General features: G+C 36.8%; 1 protein-coding gene across 1 annotated transcript in view; it reads right to left on the minus strand.

Annotated features, from left to right (window-relative positions):
* Positions 1–418: 418 nt before the first annotated feature.
* Positions 419–20,426, minus strand: part of LOC120527898 (aquaporin-10-like) — a 50,167-nt gene continuing 30,159 nt past the window's right edge. Inside the window, exons 2-6 of the mRNA XM_039751835.1 lie at positions 16,710–16,836; positions 9,916–10,053; positions 8,825–8,943; positions 4,692–4,909; positions 419–2,093 (exon numbers count right to left, since the gene is read on the minus strand). Coding sequence (XP_039607769.1) covers positions 1,796–2,093; positions 4,692–4,909; positions 8,825–8,943; positions 9,916–10,053; positions 16,710–16,836 — 900 coding nt within the window. The 3' untranslated portion in view covers positions 419–1,795. The remainder of the gene's footprint in view (positions 2,094–4,691; positions 4,910–8,824; positions 8,944–9,915; positions 10,054–16,709; positions 16,837–20,426) is intronic.

The raw sequence follows: 20,426 nt of genomic DNA on the forward strand, positions 1-20,426 counted from the left end.
TTCAATCTATTTTCCTGTACTTTTTCTTAGATACCTCTCCAACTTTTGTTGTACCTCTTACTGTCTCATTTCTTTTTCTGTCTTTTTTTGGCAACCAGAACATCCACCTCAACATTCTCATTTCTCCCACATCTAACAGCTTCTCAAGTGTTTCTTTTATCGTCCCTGTCTCAGCTCTATACATCAATGCTGGTCTCACCACTGTCTTAAAAACCTTAGCTTTAACCTTCGCCTTAATTTTTTGATCAGAGAATACTCCAGTTACCATCTTCCAGTTGTTCCATTCCCGCTGCACTGTATGGGTTATCTCTGCATCTAGTTTTTAATCTTAAGCTACCACTGATCCTAGATATTTAAATTTATCCACTCTTTTCAATAACTCTCCCTGTAGGCTAACCTCTGAATCCTGATCATTAAACCTTATACGTTCTGTCTTCTTCCTATTTATTTTCAATCCTCTATCTTCCAAAGCCCTTCTCCATTTTTTCATCTTCCTCTACATTTTCTCTTTTCTGATGCTACAAAACACAATATCATCAGTAAAAAACATGCACCAGGGGTGTAGTCTTGTATCCCACACATCAATATGTACATAACCAGATCAAAAACTTAAGGACTCAAAGAGAATCCTTGGTGCACACCAACTCTATCTGGAAGCTTGTCTGTTACTCCAATGCTGCTTTGACCACAGTCCTCACTTCCTCATTTATATCCTGAACAATCCTCACATACTTCTGTGGTACTCCTTTCTCTCTCATGCACTTCCAGATCTTGTGACGTGACACTCTATCATAAGTCTTCTCCAAATCAATAAACACCACATGCAATCCTTTCTGTTTTTCTTAATCCTTCTCTATCAGCTGTCTCAATTTCCTGATTACTCAATAAAATAACAAGACAGAGTTTTCTGTGTGGCAATTTTCATTTCAGTACCTGGCAGCTGCATTCATAAATTATTTTGAGTGAAAGAGAATGTTTCTGTTATCTGATCCTTGCCATCTTACAGTAATACCCCAGCATCCTGTGCAGAAGTTATTTTTAAGTAATGGATGTACTACATTGTACAAACAACTTTCAGGTAGAGAGAACAGGGAAAGCATTTTAATGTAGGTTGAAGACCAGTTCCTTTACCATAAAACACCTGGATTAGGTGACACATGCTGCTAAAATGGCTCTCAGTTGTTTTTCTTTAATAAAGTAGTCCAACATCTTTAGCCATTGGTGCTTCTTCTTTCACATTATCTTGTTCTTCTTTGGTGTCCTGCTGTTTCACTTACTGGCACTGATATGTTGATCAAGCTGTACATCCTGGCTATGGAAGAGAACATCAGACTGGATGAGAACCATTAGTGCCAACAGTGACAATCAAAACACCAGCCCATTGGGTTATACTAGAGTATAGTTATGGACCCCAAATGATATTGAAGGATGCAGAAGGATAGCCAGATGGCTTAGGTCAGCTGAATTGTGACCTTGCTTTTCTCAACAGACCATTGACCCTTCAGAAGTTGTATTTGTCCAAGAATGTTGTTAATTGAAGGTTTGTTTTCCTCTTCCCCATCCACTGGCAAGATCTTCTGTTACAATAAAAATCATGGAATTTTAGGGTACATTTATGTATCTCTGTTTTACTGTTCATATAAAATGATACGTATCTTCACGTATGAAAATGCTGTATTTCTGTAAATGCTTTTGGTACTCTTTTCTATTTGTACATGTGAATAAGCCCTCTGAGCACATCTTCACTGAAAAGTTCTATCTATAAATAAACTAAATTGAACTAAACAACTATGTTTTAAAGCCGGCTACTGATGTGGTAGCCCCTTTCCTCAGGCTTTTCTTCTTTGCTATCATGGTCTATTCTAAGCATCTGCATCTCCCCATCAACTGCAATGTTCTCAAATGATCCACTTTTGGAGCCTTTATTTGCAAGTGATGTAATATCCCCTTGATTCGTCAAAGATTTGCTTTGCTGTACCATGTTGTCTGAATCTTCATGATGAAATTCAATGAACAGCAGATAAATATAAGCACCAATCACTCCCCCTAACATAGGAGCAACAATAGGGATCCACCACCAGTTCTCAAAGGCCCTGTAGAAAGAAATAAGACAAAAATAATGTAGTTAAAGATAAACAGTACTCCAAGCATATTGAACAACTTTTTCTTTTACTGCAGTTTGATTTTTTTACAGTGAATCTAACAACAGGTGCATGGTAGCACAGAGGTAGTGCTGCTGCTGCTTCACAGTAAGGAGACCAGCATTTGCGTCACAGGTTTTCTATGTGTGCAGTTTGCATGTTCTCACAATGTCTGGATGACTTTCCTGTGGGTGCTTCAGTTTCCTCTCACTGTCCAAAGACATACAGGTTAGGTAAATTAGCCCTAGAGTGTATTTGGTGTGTGGCTTTGTATGTATGTATGTGGTCACCCCACGATGTCCAGGGTTTGTTTCTGCCTTGCACCCTATGCTAGTTGGTATGGGCTCCAGTACCACCTGCAACCTTGATTTGGATTAAGTGCGTTAGAAAATGAAATGGTAGTTTAACAGCAGAGGGGACAGTCAGTGTCAGCTAAACACTTGTTTCATTTCAGAATTTTCAGGGTGTGCCATGTCCTTAGGCACTTGACACATTCTTGGTCACAGGGGACAAATTAAATCATTTTGCTCCCTGGTATCTGTACTTTCCAGCCTGTCGATGTCCGCTTTTTGCACATCCAGTGCTTATAGCAGTCTGGAGCTTTGTTTGGCCGTACATAATTTAACAAATCTGATGGCTTTTCAATGTCAAATCCCAGGTTGATTACAAACTTAAATTCACTATAGCATGTTGAGTTATCAAAAATTAATTCAAAACTTGTACTCCATAACTTTTCTTAAGTCAGAAGTGAATTTGCAACCAAACCTCCAGTAAGAGGTGCAAAGACCTCCTAATTATAGGCATCGTGATTAGACATCTCCAAAGCATATGACCTGCAACCAAAGTCATGGTCCCAAATAATTTATCAAGACTGAAAGAAAACAACTCGCAAAAATAAAATAAAATATTGCATGAGCAAAACAGGTCACTTAAGTTCCTGACAGCTGCAATTCATTTTGTAAATTTCTACATTTATTTTTCATAATGTTCCATAAAATTATTAGATTTTAATTTTGTTTTGAAATGTTTTATATTCTCCATTGTTTTGTGGATTTTTCAAGTGGGCATAGCCTTATTTATGGTTGTTATGGCTGTTGTTAGGCATATGGCACATAGGTCATGTGACCAATGACATCATGGCAGTCATGATATTGATAGATAGATAGATAGATAGATAGATAGATAGATAGATAGATAGATAGATAGATAGATAGATAGATACTTTATTAATCCCAAGGGGAAATTGCATTGAATACTAAACTCTTTGGTGAATATTTGTGAGTTTTTTTATTAGAAAATAAATAAAGGAATATTTGCTCTTGAGTTTTAACTGTGACTTTCACTTTACATTTTGGTTTTATTTGTTATTATTTTGGTATGACCATCGGGTGCCTTTTTCAGCACCCTTTTCTTTAAGCCCTATTTGTGTCATCATCTCTTGGTCAAAAGCCTTTTTTGTCCTTTCTAGGATGAACAAAACGACACCTTGATTATAATACAGACAGTTCTTAAACTTAAAATGATAATCCATCCATCCATCCATTATCCAAACCGCTATATCCTAACTACAGGGTTACGGGGGTCTGCTGGAGCTATGTGACCCTTAATTGTCAAAAAAAATCCTTATTTTTTTATGTGTGTAATTTTTGGAAGTGTTAGAATAGTATTTTAATTATTAGTTATATTTTCCTTTATTTTTGTGACTTCAACATGCCTCCATTTTGTTTGTCACTTTTCTATGAGCACCACCATTTTGTGAGTTGAGTGCATGGGTGCACACCATAGTGTTTTTAGCACCAATCTCTGTTGCCAGTCATGTGGTTTATGACCTGTGATCTCCTCACACTTTCCCTATTAAAGATAGCAACTCACTCAATAGTTTCTCTGAATTTTGCAAACAAAAATATCATAACAAGGAATTCAATCTACTTCAAGGAATTAATCAGGGAAGGAGTATTAATCTCTTGTTTATGACTTGTACTTTGATTAGCATCCTGGTTTTGGTACTTTGGTCGTCTGATAAACATGCTTAAGATACCAGCCTTTTCTTTGATTATACATTTTTTTCTCCTCAGAAAGATGTAATTTCCCGATCATAAAATTTCTTAATTCTGTTTGGATCTTTAGTTTTGCCATATGTAGTTTTGTTCAATTATGATGATGCTCTTCTACTGGCCAGCTAAGAAGACTAAGAAGTAAAAGGACCAGGAAGTGAAATATTATTGGATTTGAAACCAGAAAATCTATTAGGAACTTTAGGTCTAATCAGAGGGAGAAGCAAACTGCTCGTCAAAAAACAAATTAAAGATTGTAGCCTATAAAAACACAAACATGAATGCACTTTCAAACTCTTAAGGTATCCACAAAATTTAATGGTGAAGAAGTCTAACTGGCAGCTCTTTCTACCATTGTGTCAATAACACAATCAAACTTTATTTTTTCTCAATGCAGATCTGGGATTTGCAGGTTACATTAATGGAGTGAATGTACAAATAAGGCAATCTTAAATTATAAAGAAATGAAACTATTATGTCTTCTATACGAACTTACGTGAACACTGCTGTCCCCCAGCCTGCAGACCATGTGAAGAGCCTTGGGCCCAGGTCACGGGCTGGATTGATGGCAGCACCACAGTTTGAGCTCATCGACATACTTATTCCTAGCACCAGAAAGCCAACAAGTACTGGTTCAAAGCCTTTCGGAGCAGGGCTATTGTGGGCATCTTCAATTGGCAGAATACAGAGCAGCAAAACAGCTGTTCCTACAATCTGGTCAAGAGAAAAAAGTGCATGGTTAGACTGGGCATATTGCATAAGTACTGAGCATAGGGAAGCAAAATGGAATCCAAACAAATTCATTGGTTACTCTTCAACTATTGTTTCTAAATAAATAATTTATTCAAGTTCTGAATGTCTCTGTGGACCTGTTTTAAACCACACTTACATTATTTTGTGTGTACATATGACAATAGGGTTGAACCTGGCCTTGAAAATTCATTCCAACATTTATATTTAATTTACTCTTGTTTCTATGAGTTGCAAGTTATCAGGGTTGCATCAGGGTTTTAACCCCTCTTGGATATTTGCATAAATTCTTACAAGATTAAAAAGGAGAAAGCAGTGGATCCCCCTAGGCCAGGGGTCCTCAATCCCAGTCCTGGAGAGCCGCAGTGGCTGCAGGTTTTTGTTCTGACCTGGTTGCTTAATTAGAAAGCAATTCTTGCCAATAAAGCACTAACAAGCTATGAAATTAAATTAACTCTGCTATGTCAGGTCATTCTCATATCCTAGATTTTCTTTCCCTTTCTATCATGCAAATGATTTGAAGGCTAAAATGGACGAGTAATTCTCAGTCCTTCACTTTTTTCTCTTCATTTTTCTTCCAAGTATTTAATTAAACCCAATAGTGCAGATAAATACACACAGGTGTAAATGTAAATAAGCTAAATGGAGAAATGCTGCTCTCTCTTGTCATTTGCATGTTATTGATAATAAGGAGCAATTAAAATAGCTGTTTAAGACAAAATTAAGCAATAAGGGCTCAAAATCACTGAAGTGAAGCAGAAGTGTTACTTTAGCAATAAGTGCTTTTTATTAAGCAACTGGGTTGGAGCAAAAATCTGCAGCCATTGCGGCTCTCCAGGACCGTGATTGAGGACCCCTGCCCTAGGCTGTGTCATGCACATTCATAAACTATACTGTAATCAGTGGATACATAATATATAATGGACAAAGGATCAGTGGCTTGGTGCAATATATCATTTATATGATGGCCAAAATGATCACAATATGTGTTTTAATAGCATATTTTAAAATAAAGAATTGCATCAGTTTTACCTATTCTATAGGTCTATGGGATTTCCCTAAAATATATAGATCTTCTAGTTTTCTTTTCCCTACTACATTTACCATTTTGGCATAAAATAAGTCTGATATTTCTTCCATTTTACTTTCTCTTACAGTCTTATGCTATTCTATTAATACAGATGTCATTATGGACAGGCTTATACTTTAGTGCTGTACATTGAAATATACTGAATAATGTACAACCTCTTTTCTTTTTTGTTCACCTAAATGAATTGTCTGGTAACACTTTAGTTTAGGTACTGCAAAAATGTATCTATTACTCATTTACGGTTATGTAACAAGACCTTACCAAAGGCATCTTTTGGTCTTCAGAACACTTAGAAAACATCAGTAGATAGTGTGTTCATCTCTGCGCAGCGTGACATATCGACATGATGGTAAAACTACATGTTAATATGAAAGATTCACAGGTCTTATACTAAATATGTAATGTCAAGAAAAGTGTGCCTCAGGTAAGCACCTCAGACCACTCCAAAGTGAAGTTTTGTGAGCAGGTCACATTGCAGAGATGAATAAACATTTTACTAATACTTATAAAGTTATAAGTGTTATAGTTATAGTGTTATAAAGACCAAAAGAACTGCTTGTTAAGGTTTAGTTACATACTAGTAAATAAATAATAGATGCATTTTTCCAAAACCTAAAGTGTTACCAATAGTCTGGTGAAAAGCATTGACTTCACTTAACCCTTATCTATTCTTTCATATCCACTCATTTACCAGTAACCCCAATTTTCAATATATCTGGCTAATTCACATTTCTGTGTGTGCCAGTCTGTTGATTATTCTTCTAAGTTAAGCTGTCATTGCCCAATTTGAACAAACTTTCTTGATATATTTTTGCAGTAATAATAAGAGTAATATACTCAATATTTACTATTGTCCACCTCCACTCTTTAGATTGAAGGTGCCTTCGTAGGCTGCCTGTCTTCAAATGTATACCCTACTCCACTCCACTCTGTACTCTGAATTCCTGTTGGTTACAATTTTACAAGTAGATGCTTATTCTAATTTGCATTTAAAAAATGTTGATAGCTATGGTACATTACTTAGTATACATTATTGTTATGAAATGTTTATGTTTCCTCTTTAAAATTCTAGAATATAAAAGCAATAAACTACACTGTATAAAACCCATCCTGACTGCACCTTTACAACTCTATAACAATATAGTGTTTCTGTCTTATCTTTTAAGATCAATTACATTGAGTAAATTATATACTTTTAATGGTTATCACAGTCTCTTATTATATACATATAAAATATTACAGTGTTCTGATACTTAGGAAATAAATCTTACAATTGCATACTATATGTAGAAAATATGACTGTCAGCTTTTTCAGGGTCTATACTTTCTGATTTAGTTAACACATATCGTTTCTTCGTGGTTGCTTATTAAAATAATATATTCTGATTCATTTGCTATTTGTGAATTAATCTCAGAAGCAAGGACTTGTGTGCTAATGTTGATAATTTTATTGATTTTGTCATGTTTCACAAACAGATTTTATTGGAAATAAATTGAAAGGTTTTATCTTTGGTAAAATGAAAGCCTTAACTGATTTCATAGATTAAAAGAAATATGACTGGTTGTAAAACAATTTAAATTAGATTATGGTCCATGGTTTCCTGGAGCCACATGAGCATAAAACATTACATGCAAGTAATGACTTTTTGGCCACTGTGCTTGATGACCACTTTGGGAAGGTTGGTGCACCTTAGCATCAGATAAGATGGAGGAGATGTCTCATTATCTTCTAATTATCTTGTCTAGCAAACAGAAAGAATGACTTCTTCACAGATGTTAGTCTGTATGTAGCTTTTACATACCAAAAGCCCCATGGTACAAGCTCTAACGGATCAATCAAATGAAAATTTTATCTTACTAATTTTTATTATGAATTTTATGCAATACTAGGGTGTTATTTTGCTTGACTTCTCACTATTAATGAATTGTATGTAATACTTTGTCACCATAAATTACATTACCCTTCCTTTTGAGATTATCTCTCCCATACAGTAATTCCCTTAGACTAAAATTCATAAATTTTATTGAAATTACAAATTTATACTTCTCATCTATATACAAAATCATGTATATGCAGAAAAGTTAAATTAGAGCATTTCTAATTTTTTTTACTAGCTTAAATTAAAAACACAATCAATACTTTAAATATAAGTCAGACTTTTGGCACATTCAGAAGTACTCTGATGATACAGCTATTGTAGCGTGTTGACTGATCTGATTGGAGCTTTCAGTGACTGGAGCAATTAGAACTGTCTGGTTCTGAAGACAATGAAGAACAAAGAGATGATCGTGGATTTCCGCAGGTCTAAGCTCCCCCTTCAGCCTGTTAACATCCAAGGGGAGGACTTTGAGGGGGGTGAAGACTTATAAATAGCTAGCTGTCCACATTGATGACAGACTGGACTACTCTGTGAACACAGATGTCCTCTACAGGAAGGTGCAGAGAAGGCTCTTTTTCCTCAAAAAAATTCAGATCATTTAGCATATATAGTGAAATGTTGTCTTTGGTCTATCAGACATTTGTTGCCAGTGTCCTCTTCTTTGCTGCCATGTGTTGGGTAGGCAGTATGACAGATAAGAACATGAGGAGGCTGGACAAGCAGACATGTGAGGCTGCAGACTGGGGGACAGCAGTGTTCACGTAAGTTCTTATAGAAGATATGGCAAACATTTTATTCCAGTGGTGCACAACCAACATTAATTATTCAGAAAACTATGAGGAATGGTCTCCTACATGTTTTCCTTTAATCACAAAATTAAAATTAAAAACAAAATTTTGAAAATATTACCTGATCAAAAAATGCGTTTGCGTGAGACAGGTAGTCAGATGGATAGGTGGCAAAGATGGAGGCAGTTTCTTGGGATCCAGTAACTGTCAGATTACCACCACTGTAATTCATTATAGCATCTATTAATAACAAAAAAATACATTATTATTTGATCTTATACAATTTTAAAACTTTGGTTTCCTCTTTCTTTTATTTATAGTTTTAGAAATTATGTTCTTTCGTACTTAAAATAGTCAATTCTTCAATATAAATAATTTCCATTCTGATCCAAGAGTGGTAGAACCTTTTGCTATCCGGCAATTCCTTCTTTCGTGCAGTAAATATACAATCTACATTTTTGTATTTCATAGTCTTTTCTAATTAACCAGATAATTCTGAGAATGTAAAGTATCTTTTTATCAGGGCTGCCTTAACCCTGGAATTGTTGTACAATAACAAATGTATCAGTTAGTCCATTCTTTTGAATGCCGAGTCTGATGGGGAGCACAATCATGCATGCAACCATGTTGACTTACAAATTGGTAATTTTACTACAGTTAATCACCCCAGCCTTTTTATATGACCCTGCTGGAAATGCAAGCAAACACATGGAGAACATGTAACCTCCAATCAGAAGACACACCATCTAAGAATTAAATGGAGTCAATGGTGAACTCAATAAGTTGCATCTATTTTTCTAACAATGGAAATGTGGCAAGATTCCCCAAGGATGATTCGGCTCGCAGGACCAGTCCAAGTGGATGCCCACGTAACACCTGACTGTGACAGACAGATGGTCATTTCCGGAGGGTGGAACTGGACCACTTGTTTGCCTGGGGGTTGTCAACAAGGGTCCCGAGCTGTTTTGTGATGTGGTGGGAGCGGCAACACACTGTACCAGTTTATGTTCCCAAACCTGACCTGACCTCACCTAAAACTTGTGTAATGTAAAAATGTATTATGTTTTGCTTCACTGATTAGATTTTTTACCATCACCTTTTTTTTTTATTAAAATGATGACTTTTAGGAAGGAATACAAAGCCTTTCAGAAAATTTGATTTGCTAGTTTTAACAGTGGTTTCTTTAAGATGTATAAACATAGAAATACTCACCATAATATAGGGCAAATACAGTAGCAGAAGCCATATATGCACCAAATATCTGAAAAAATATATAAATAGGCACTTTGGTCCAAGGAAACCGGCCAATCATGCAAAAACTGAGGGAAACTGCTGGGTTTAGGTGTGCTCCTAAGAGGAAAAAGCAACAGAAGGAGAGACAGGTTTATCATTCATTACAGATACAATTGGAGTTGTTGGACTTTCTTTTTCTCCATACATAGCAAGAGTATAGTGCCAGCAGTCAACATGGGCACAAAAATTACACAAAACTGGGCAGAGCTCTGAATGAGCATATTAGAACATAATTTACATTGATGTCTGAAAACTCACACAAAAGTCATGGTGGATAAATAAGGTTCATTATAAGGTGGTAACCAATGTGAGGATATGTGCATTGTATTTCATTTTAACTTAATGATTCATATTTTGAAGACTTAATTGAGGCACTATTTTGGGCTAACATCGCACATCTTTTGATGTTGATGACAATATTTTTGGCCAGTGATGTGATCAATGGCAATGGTTTATAATATTTTGCAAATACAGAGTTAGTTGGCAGTGAGGATTTCCTGACTTCTTGGCTTTTGGATGAAAATAAATCAGATCTTTACCTGCAGTGGTACTTGTTTAGAGAAAGGCTCTAACTGGAAGTTAGGAGTTTTTGCTTATGAATGTTTTGACCTTCAAGCTTTGTTATATTATGTTTTGATGATGGAATATTCTAACTTCATGGTTTTGACCTTTGTCTGTTTCTCTGACTGTTCTTTTATTTTTGCAATATCCTTAGTACTTTGTTTCCTTGTTCTTGCATAAAAAATAACGTCCTTTGGGATGAGCTTGACTATCAGCTCACAAGAGCTGGCATCTTCACTCATAGTCCTGTGTGGCTGCAGGTTTTCATTCAAACCAGTTTGATAATTAGAAGACAGTCCTTGCTGATAATAACACTTGGTATTTAACTATTTTGTTTGTTAGTGTTTTCATTCATCTAAGATGGAGAGCTCCTCTACAGCAGGAAGTAATTCTGCCAAGTCTAACGGAGGATGACAGGTGGCTTAGGAGTAGTTCTAGGTATCTGGCCTTCTCAATGTTACAATGTAACTCAGGGATGCACTGAATCTCCATTTACCAGAGATCACTCTGTTTTGACAGCACCAGAACCTTTCAGCCAGCCGACAATCCTGTAAGTGACACTGGTGTTGATCACAAATCAATCCTGTGAATAACGTTTACAGTATGTATAAATCACAAACTTCCAGTGTTCACTATATTTAGAGTGATCTGGTATGCTGCAATAAAGGCTCACGGGCAGAGATGTGATGAAGCCAGCATTTTGTAGATGAGTGACAGGTTTACACAGATAATGGTCTTTTATTTTTTTTTACTGTGATGTTATTTTGTCAACATTTTGTGCAAAAATCTGAGGGCTCCACCATCTTTTATGTTTGTTCTTCATTGGCACTGCTATATCATTTATTGTTTGCATGACTTCCACAATTTTGAGTGCTTACTATGTATGTGATGCATGTGTCGTGTGCTTTTAATGGCAAACATGTTGTAAAATATATGCATGAGTGGACACTGCAAATGACTTGCACCCCATTCCTGAAATGATTTCTGTCTTGTGCCAAGTGCTATTGGCTCTGTTCCCATGCAGCCCTGAATTGGATTAACTGGGTTTGAGAATGCTATGTGGGTAAAGGATATAGACATTTAAGTAAGTAGTGTTCACTATTATTTGCCCTGTGAATTTCTTTTGTAATTGCCTCAGAAAAAAAGATCAGAATTTAGAAACAATTGCAATACTAATATGGCAGCACAGAAGCAGAGTCATGTAATAGTGTAAAACATCCTCTAAGTAGAGGCCAGACATCTGAGAAGAAGCTTTCACCACCATTTAGAATAAAGACTCAGTTAAATAATAGGGTCTGAATTAGCCACACAAGAGAGAGATTCCAGTAAAGCAAGTTATATTTAGTGAAATTAACGTCATCAGAATCTCCAGAGGACAGTGACCCATAGTCACCCTAAGCTTAAACAAGGCATAAAATAAACTATTGTGTGCAGGAGTAGCACAGGGGCTTAAGTTTAATTATCAGTGCTCAATTATCACTGGTTGCGTGGAATTTTTATTTTCTTTCCCTAGGCCCTGTCCAAGCTAATACATTTTCATGAAAAAATGCCTACATTAGTGTCTGTTTACAACACCGGACAATGAAGATTTTTAAAAATGAGAGCCAAATACATCTGAAAATGTAGCATCAGCGATTAATGCTGCATTCGTCAAATGATGGAGCTGAGAAGTCGGAAGTCGCAATTGAGTAATTTGCAATCTCCACGTGTTTGCACTACCCAAATGGGAAAGTAAACGTGGATACTCCCATGCAGTGCTTATTTTGTAAACAGAAAGGTGGCAGTACACAAACATTGCATTTGGATCACGTTTGAAGTACTGTGAAGGTATATAGAAGCCGAAAGTCAAGAACTACATGTTTTATTTATTTGGTGAAAAAACAAAACATTTAAAATTTGAAATTGATAAATTGTTAAGTGCACTGTACAGCATAATATTGTGTTTGACAGTTAACAATTACAAACATATTTCCAAAATCGAAAAATATCAGCTACAAGTTAATTATAAGCTCTACATTCTACAAAAAATGTATTATGTAGTCCTGCAAAGAAGTCAGTGCTTAATTTGATTGAGTTTTAAAGAAAAATCTTTTTGCATCAACATCAAATGCAGTCTTCCTAATTCATTCTTTGCTTTGAGTGTCTATAGCTGATCATTGGCATCTAAACAGCCATGACTTAACGTAACTCACAGGATCAAAGAGTGTGATAGGATGGCCAACTAATCAAATGAAGAGAAATGTGGAGACAGTGCTCGTCAGTAACAAGGCTCTGAGTTGAGTAACAATTAGATTCATTTGCGAAAACCCACATTCGTACTTACATGATGAAACTGGAATATAACTAGGATCATTCAACATAGCCTGCAGTTTTCAGACTATTTTTCAATGAGGTACTGACAGAATCTATGAATTGCATTTCTTTGGATAACTGTAATTTTCTACAGATGTCCCTTATATGTATAAATGTAGTACACTCCGGAACCAGTTAATGTAGAATGCACAGCAACGGATAATAATACACAGATTTGGACAGCACACAATTGATTATAGAATCATTTAGTATGTAGTCGATTCCATGACCAGTTGTCGCAGCCAATGTGCTGGTACACCGTAGCCACACGTACCATCATAAAAAAGCACTGATTCCATGAAAGCTGGACTTTCAGCAACAAACACTAATGCTGTAGTTTTATAGTCCAGGTCAAAGAAGAAAGAGATGAGCAAGAAAGATACAAAAAGAATATTGTCATGTTTAAAAACGATGCTTATTTACTTGGCCACAATAATCTATATATATAATTCACTAAGACAAGACAACCATGGAAAGCACGCCGGAAGGGGCGTGGATTCACTAAGCCGCCGACAAGTGAGACACCTATGGCGCACGCAGGAAGGAGGCACACCCACCAACTCCAAGACCATCTATATATATAATTCACTAAGGCAAGACAACCATGGAAAGCACGCCGTCACTTATATTCGTCTGTCATAGAGGCCACATGCAGTGCAGGTCAGGTTAATGTCATGTGCATGTCATGCACCTCCGAGCTACGTTGACTGTTCATAGAGGCATGTTTCTCGCGGAGGTGAATCGCCATATGCAGCGTGTGAAACGGTTTGCGAGGGGTATCCCATGGGATCCTTAAAGCAATCCTTTACAACTGAGGTTAAAGCACAATGAAGTAAGAAGTCTTTAAAAACCGACTTTTCGGTTACAACGCACGACCGCATGCACCATAGCAAACTGTTTCACACACTACATACGGCTATTCGCATTCGGGACAAGCATGCGTCTTCTTAGATGCTCCTGCGGGAACACGGAAGACATTTTCCTGCCCACCAACACTCCTTTTTCACCGGCCGGCATCTACCCTCGCTCTCTAGGCATTCACACTGCCTGCCCATTTGCCCGGACGAAAAAACTCACCGACCACCCAGTTAGTCCCATTCATCTGTGGTGAGAGTCCACATGCACGTCTGAGCCACGTGGCATTTGTTATGCCGCGGGTTCACTATTGTGTTGTATTTTGCTCTCTCCAGAGTTCCATCTTTTCATTCACTTACTGTTGTATTCTCACACCAACCTGTTTTAGACATCCGTGTCTTTCCAGAAGTGTTTAGCATTCAATAAATAATTATGCATGAGATTGACCATGTGTCTACCCAGCGCAGACAGGCGTGGGTAAGCCGTTGAACCCCATTCGGGCTGCAAGCCGTGGAATTCCCACTAAGTGTGACTCATACACTCCCACTCATGGATTATATATAGAACAGCAACCAAAACCGAGGGGTATCCCATGGGGTCCTTAAAACATTCCTTTACAACTGAGGTTAAAACACAATGAAGTAGACAGTCTTTAAAAACCGAGTTTTCGGTTATGACGCACAACCGCGTCCACCATAGCAAACTGTTTTACACGCTACATACAGCAATTCGCATCCACGACAAACATGCGTCTTCTTAGATGCTCCTGCCCTTTGTTCACACCCCCCTCCCACCTCGCTACTACCGTGGTCAGGTGTCTTGGTGGATTATATATAGAAAGCCAGCCAAAACCGCACAGAGCAATGAAAAGTCTACAGTTCCATCTTTTCATTCACTTTCTGTTGTATGCTCAAACCCTCCCTTTTTAGACACCTGTGTCTTTCCAGAAGTGTTCAACCATCAATAAATAATTATGCAGCGTTTGTTATGCCGCGGCTTTGTGTTGTATTTTGCTCTCTCCAGAGTTCCATCTTTTCATTCACTTACTGTTGTATTCTCACACCAACCTGTTTTAGACAACCGTGTCTTTCCAGAAGTGTTTAGCATTCCACACTCCGCGCCGTGCACCCCCATCCCTCTGTCTGGCAGGAGAAGGCACGAGGACGGTCCGCCAGTTTTCAGTCACGGACGATTGTGTGTTGGTTCGTTCCGTGCATTGTTACAATGTTGCTTTTCTTGCTGAATTATTACATTACCGATTTTTCAAATGTTAATTTTCTCCCTGTGCTTAAAAATCATTAAAAAAACGCCTGATTATGCGGCATATGGTACACCGCGGGTTGGCTAGTTAGTATTATTTATGCTTGGAAGGTGCAATGTACTAATAGTAGCGCATATCATGCTAACATTGTTTAGTTCATTACTGTTCATTCTGAAAATGTTAACTTATACCTTTTCAATATTCAGTATTATTAATTGAGGTGATTCATTTAAAATAAATTTTTCTAATAAACAAATTACACCTAAAATGTGTTACTGTACATACTATTCGTGGTGTATGTCACCATTTCAGATTGACATTATAATCTGAAGTCGGACAAACTCAGACTTGACAGCAAGCCCCAAGTTACAAGTAGAAATAGGGGCACATTTTCTTTTTATTTTATGAGTCGGGGTATAAACTTAGGAGTTCCAAGTTGTCACAAAATGCAGCCTTAGTGGATGGGCATGGTCAAGGTTTTCCAAAAACAATACTCTAACATACTTTGTATTTATTTCACAGCCCTGATTTAATCCTGCTCATTACAATGGTTCTTTCCCTGACTGGAGGTCACCCTTCACAGAAGAAAAACATTTTACAAAATAGCAGACGTAAAAGAGTTGCTTCCAAAGCGTTTGTTGTGCTGCTGACCTATATGCATCTAAACTGCGCTTTATAGTTTGAATGTTGCATAAATGTGTAAAAATTGCTTACTGGGCAGTACAGTTTAGCAATAAATCTAGTGGCTGGTAGCATTGCGGTTGTAGTGAAAAAAAATTCAGAGTCCTGTTAAAATTGGATTATAAATAATTCAGTTGACAGCATGTTTTCAACATTTATTACTTAAACTGAACATGTTCAGTAAGGAGGAGCAAATTCTGTAACAAAATTAATAACAAGACTTTAACAAAGTGAATGGATGTAGAATACAGCCAAGCTGACAATATTACAGGACAGAGTGACTCCAAAGCACAATGCATTAATGCAATAATATAGACATACACATGCACTTATTTATGGTATTTATGTACTCTATTGAGTTAGTTTTACAAATGTTGTTAGGTAGAATATGCCTTCTGATTGCTGTGGATTGCTTATAATCAATTGTGAATGAACATAGGGCTACAAACTTTTTTAAGCGTTGAATTAATATTTGCTTGGTTTTAATTTAATGACAAGACACCATGCAGTTCTGAAGACTGCGACTTTTAACTGTAATCAGTGACTTAACATGACGGTAGTAATTCACTGCAGTTCCTTAAAGAATTTCTTTGTTTTTCTATGCTGTAAATACACTATCAGAGTCTGATGCACGCTGATAGTTTTGAAAGTGCATAAAGCACACAAGAATCTGATTTTCATGAAGCTCTGAATTTTTCACTGCACAGTACTTTAAGGAGTTTGCTGTCACTATGCGTGTGTCCAGTGTAGGTGAAAGTCACCGCCATAAGCATTTTTGGGTGTTTCAGGGATTCTTTTGTAAATGCTGTTAAAACACCAACGTGGACACCAATTGTTTTCATTTAAAACTAAATTTTTTGAATGAATACATGGTAAACTGGACAGAACCCTAAAATAATTGCTAGATAGCCTTGCACTCCTCACAACCCTTTAACAGAGAGAGAAGGTTCAGAAAAGAGATATAATGTCAATAAAGGAAAATATGAGTTTACATATGCCGTACCTGAAACTCCTCGTGAGATGTACACGGCAAAAATGACTCCCATAGCAAAGGCCATATTGACAGATAAATACTGGCCTTTAGTCTCATGACTTGTTTTCACTTGAGCAGCAGCAGAACATCCAAACAGCTTAAAGGAGAAAACAAAAAGCCTAGTGAGATTAAACAATTAAAGCCATATTTTCTTAACATCAAATTTTTATCATATTGCTTTAATTTCTTAACATCAAATTTTTATCATATTTCTGAAACAAAGGTCTTGCAATAAGTTGTTTTGTTATCGCTATACAGCTTTTTTGTTCTAATTGTAAAGCATTTTATTAAAAATGTTCACTTTCAAATAAGTACTGTATATCAGGCACCAGAGGTTTGTTTTAATGAAAGCAGCTTGTTGTCATTTCTTCTCATCCATCTCATCCTAGATGGATAGAAATTGTTAGTTTGTTCTGAAGGAGAAATTAAGACTTTACAGAATCCCAAGAAAAATAAAGAAAAACACACACATACACACACACAAATTTATATATATAAATACAATTCCCTCAGACACAAATAAGAACTTAACAACTTCTGGTTTTGATACATCACAGTCAATCACAGGCTTGTAGGTGGAAGTAAGACATAGTCAGACCTGCTCAGTTTTACAGCAGGTTATATTTAAAGGCACTGACATTTGAACATAGCAAGTCCAGCTTGTTGTGTTCACAAATCCAACATACTGATAGAAGTTTGTTTGTCCCACTGGTTAAGTCAACAGCATTGTACAGCCAGAATAGTTCATTCTTTAGAATGCTAGTGAATCATTTCTGTTCCTGAGGTAATAAACATTAATCTGGATGATGTAACTTTTCTCCCTAGAAAGTAACATGGAAGAGTTCTGTCAGTCAGTTCAATAACACATTTTAGTCTTAACTGTGACTTGCTTGCATTTATGCTGTTGTATATAATTGTTCAGTAATGCTTTTGTCAATGGCTTTACATTTAGTTAGTGATTATTATGGTCTGTGTCTTTTGGGATATACTTTATGACATCTACAGGTAGAATGGGAGTATCAAACACAGTGATTGTTGTTAGTTGTATGACACCCACTGCAAACCCAACCTACCATACTTCTAAGAGTCTTTGTTTTATCCTTAAGAAAACTACATGTACCATTACTCATTCATTCATTTCTAGACCCTTCTGGCCTTTTTCACTCCATTTGATCATAGAAAGTGAAAATTACCAAGCATTAAAATAGCAGGTGAAATAAAAAGTTTAATCTGGTTCTCTGCGATAAGCAAATGCCACAGTACCTGAACTCACCATGACGTGTAAAACTTTATCCAACTTATTTAAAAGAGTTTGAACATTCCACATTTATGGAGACAGACCTGCTCTGAGAACGTCCTACATTACTTTTATCCTTGCCACATATTATTTCTATCTTTAGACAAGTTGCTCTTGCGATAAGATGGCGGTGAACAGGAGCATTTAATATACCTCACTTTACATTCTCAGTTGTTATAGACATAGGTAGCTATTAGATTCTTCTGATCCTCTTCCCTCACTCTGTCACAACTTTCAAGTTCCCAACTTATCCAAAAGACAGTTGATACGGGCTGATTGCTCGGGTCTGCATCTGTGAGTCATCAGCTTGTCTTCAATTGAAAAACTAATTTAAGATTAGTAGTAATGAGCCAGAGGCCAGTTTTTAATATTAATAAAAATTAAATAAATTGATTAATAATCATCAAAAAGAAAATTGTCCCAAAAATGTCTACAAAGGTTCTTGTAGTCATGGGTGCTGCCATTTTGACATGTTCGTATTATTGGTTGCTATGTGATGCGTGATATCATCAGAGCAATGGAATAAAGGTCAGCACATGCAATTTCAGGGTACATGAGATCATTATAAAAACAGTGTTATTCTTGCTACAGAAACTTCTCCCAATTAATACACTTGCTTCCATTAATAAGGTAATTGATTTTTTTTAATAACATTTTGAACTCTACAACAAACCAGTTAGCTCCAGGTAACAACATCAGCTTGATTTTTCTGAATCTTTCATTACAAAATGTTCACAGTCTCTTTCTGAGTCAATGCACCATGTTACTGAGCAACCACAGTGGAACAAACCAAAGACGTGTCATATGCTCTAAATCAGGGGTGTCGAACTCCAGGCCTGGAGGGCCACGGTGGCTGCAGGTTTTCATTCTAACCCTTTTCCTTATCAGTGAGCAGTTTTCACTGCTAATTAACTTATTTTTCCCTTCATTTTAATAGCTCTGTTTTTAAGGATTCAGTTCTCTCCATTTTCTTCATTAAATGACAGCCAAACAAAGACATGAAATGAGCCAACAGATGAGTAGGTAAAATATGGCTGCAAACTCCAACCAATTTCACTCCAATCACTTTCTTAATGAGAAGCCGATTCTTGCTGTTAATTACACTCATTATTTAATTCCATGGCTTGTTGCTGCTCTCATTCTGCCACAGCACCGTCAAAATGTTTTGGTGAGCTGACAGATCAGCCTTACTGAGACCTTCACTTTTCTTTATTTACAGATATTGTGTGATGGGCACAGGTGAGCTGGTCACGTGGCAGCTTGTTTTGTGTCTCACTACTACTTGGCTGCTAATTAAGGACAAAGCAACAACAAAGGGGCCCGAGTCAAGTTAATTAAACTTAAGGCAAAATAAGTTAATTAGCAGCAAAAACTGGTCACTAATGAAGAAGATGGTTAGAATGAAAACCTGCAGCCACTGCGGCCCTCCAGGACCGGAGTTCGACACCCGTGCTCTTAATAGCTCTGATCATAACTAAATACTGGAAGCTAAAAAATGGAAATAGTAAGACAGGCCCACAAGGACTCTATTCATGCCTCTAACCCTGCACAATATACATGAGTATCTGCCTATATAAACTATCCCCTAATGGGTACAAAAGCAAAAGATTCCTGAACAACAGGAACAAGTAATAGTATACACAGAAAGGAAGGTGGCAAAAGTACAAAAGTGCAAGCAAATTATTATTAGCTAACACAACAAACATAAAAAAACTGACCAGCCCCTTCCTATTTGTTATGTGATTTTGTGTTCAAATGAAAAAAAATCAGATCATGTATGACCCCTTGATGTCATTATGTACCAGCTATCTTTGATTCTTCCTTGAATAGCATTAGATCAGCAGAAAAAAAACAGTACAAACTAAAAACAAAAAAATTCCATGTCAAAGCACAAAAATAAATATTTTCAGTGTACATTTTTATTATATGATGTACTTATTAATTTGCGAAGGGTTGTCTATTTTACTGGTCTTCCAGGTTTCAAAACAACACTAGGGAAGCACACGAGAGGGTTAGCCATCATCCAGACAGAAAGAGGAAAAGACATACTGGCTATAAAGTGGTTGCTCACACAACAGTGTGGGTAAAGTGTAGCACCAGATTCTATGAGATCTGTAGATTCATTGGAAACTCTAGAAATAATATAACTGGGGTCACCTGTGAGGAGACAGAAAGAAAGAGAGTGCGAGAGACTGAAAGGTCATGCAGACCAGCAGACATTCTAGCCAACAGACCCGATATAAAGTCTATGATCCCTATCCATAAATAATAAAGCAATTTTGCTGCTTTGCTACTGAGAACCATGGGGACTGATATGAGGCCAATGAACTTTCTTCCACCCTAATGGGTGGCAGCACACTGCCTTTTGTTGTCTATTTAAGACAGGCATC

The sequence above is a fragment of the Polypterus senegalus genome, chromosome 1, assembly GCF_016835505.1.
Source record: "Polypterus senegalus isolate Bchr_013 chromosome 1, ASM1683550v1, whole genome shotgun sequence".
Classification (NCBI taxonomy): Eukaryota; Metazoa; Chordata; class Cladistia; order Polypteriformes; family Polypteridae; genus Polypterus; species Polypterus senegalus.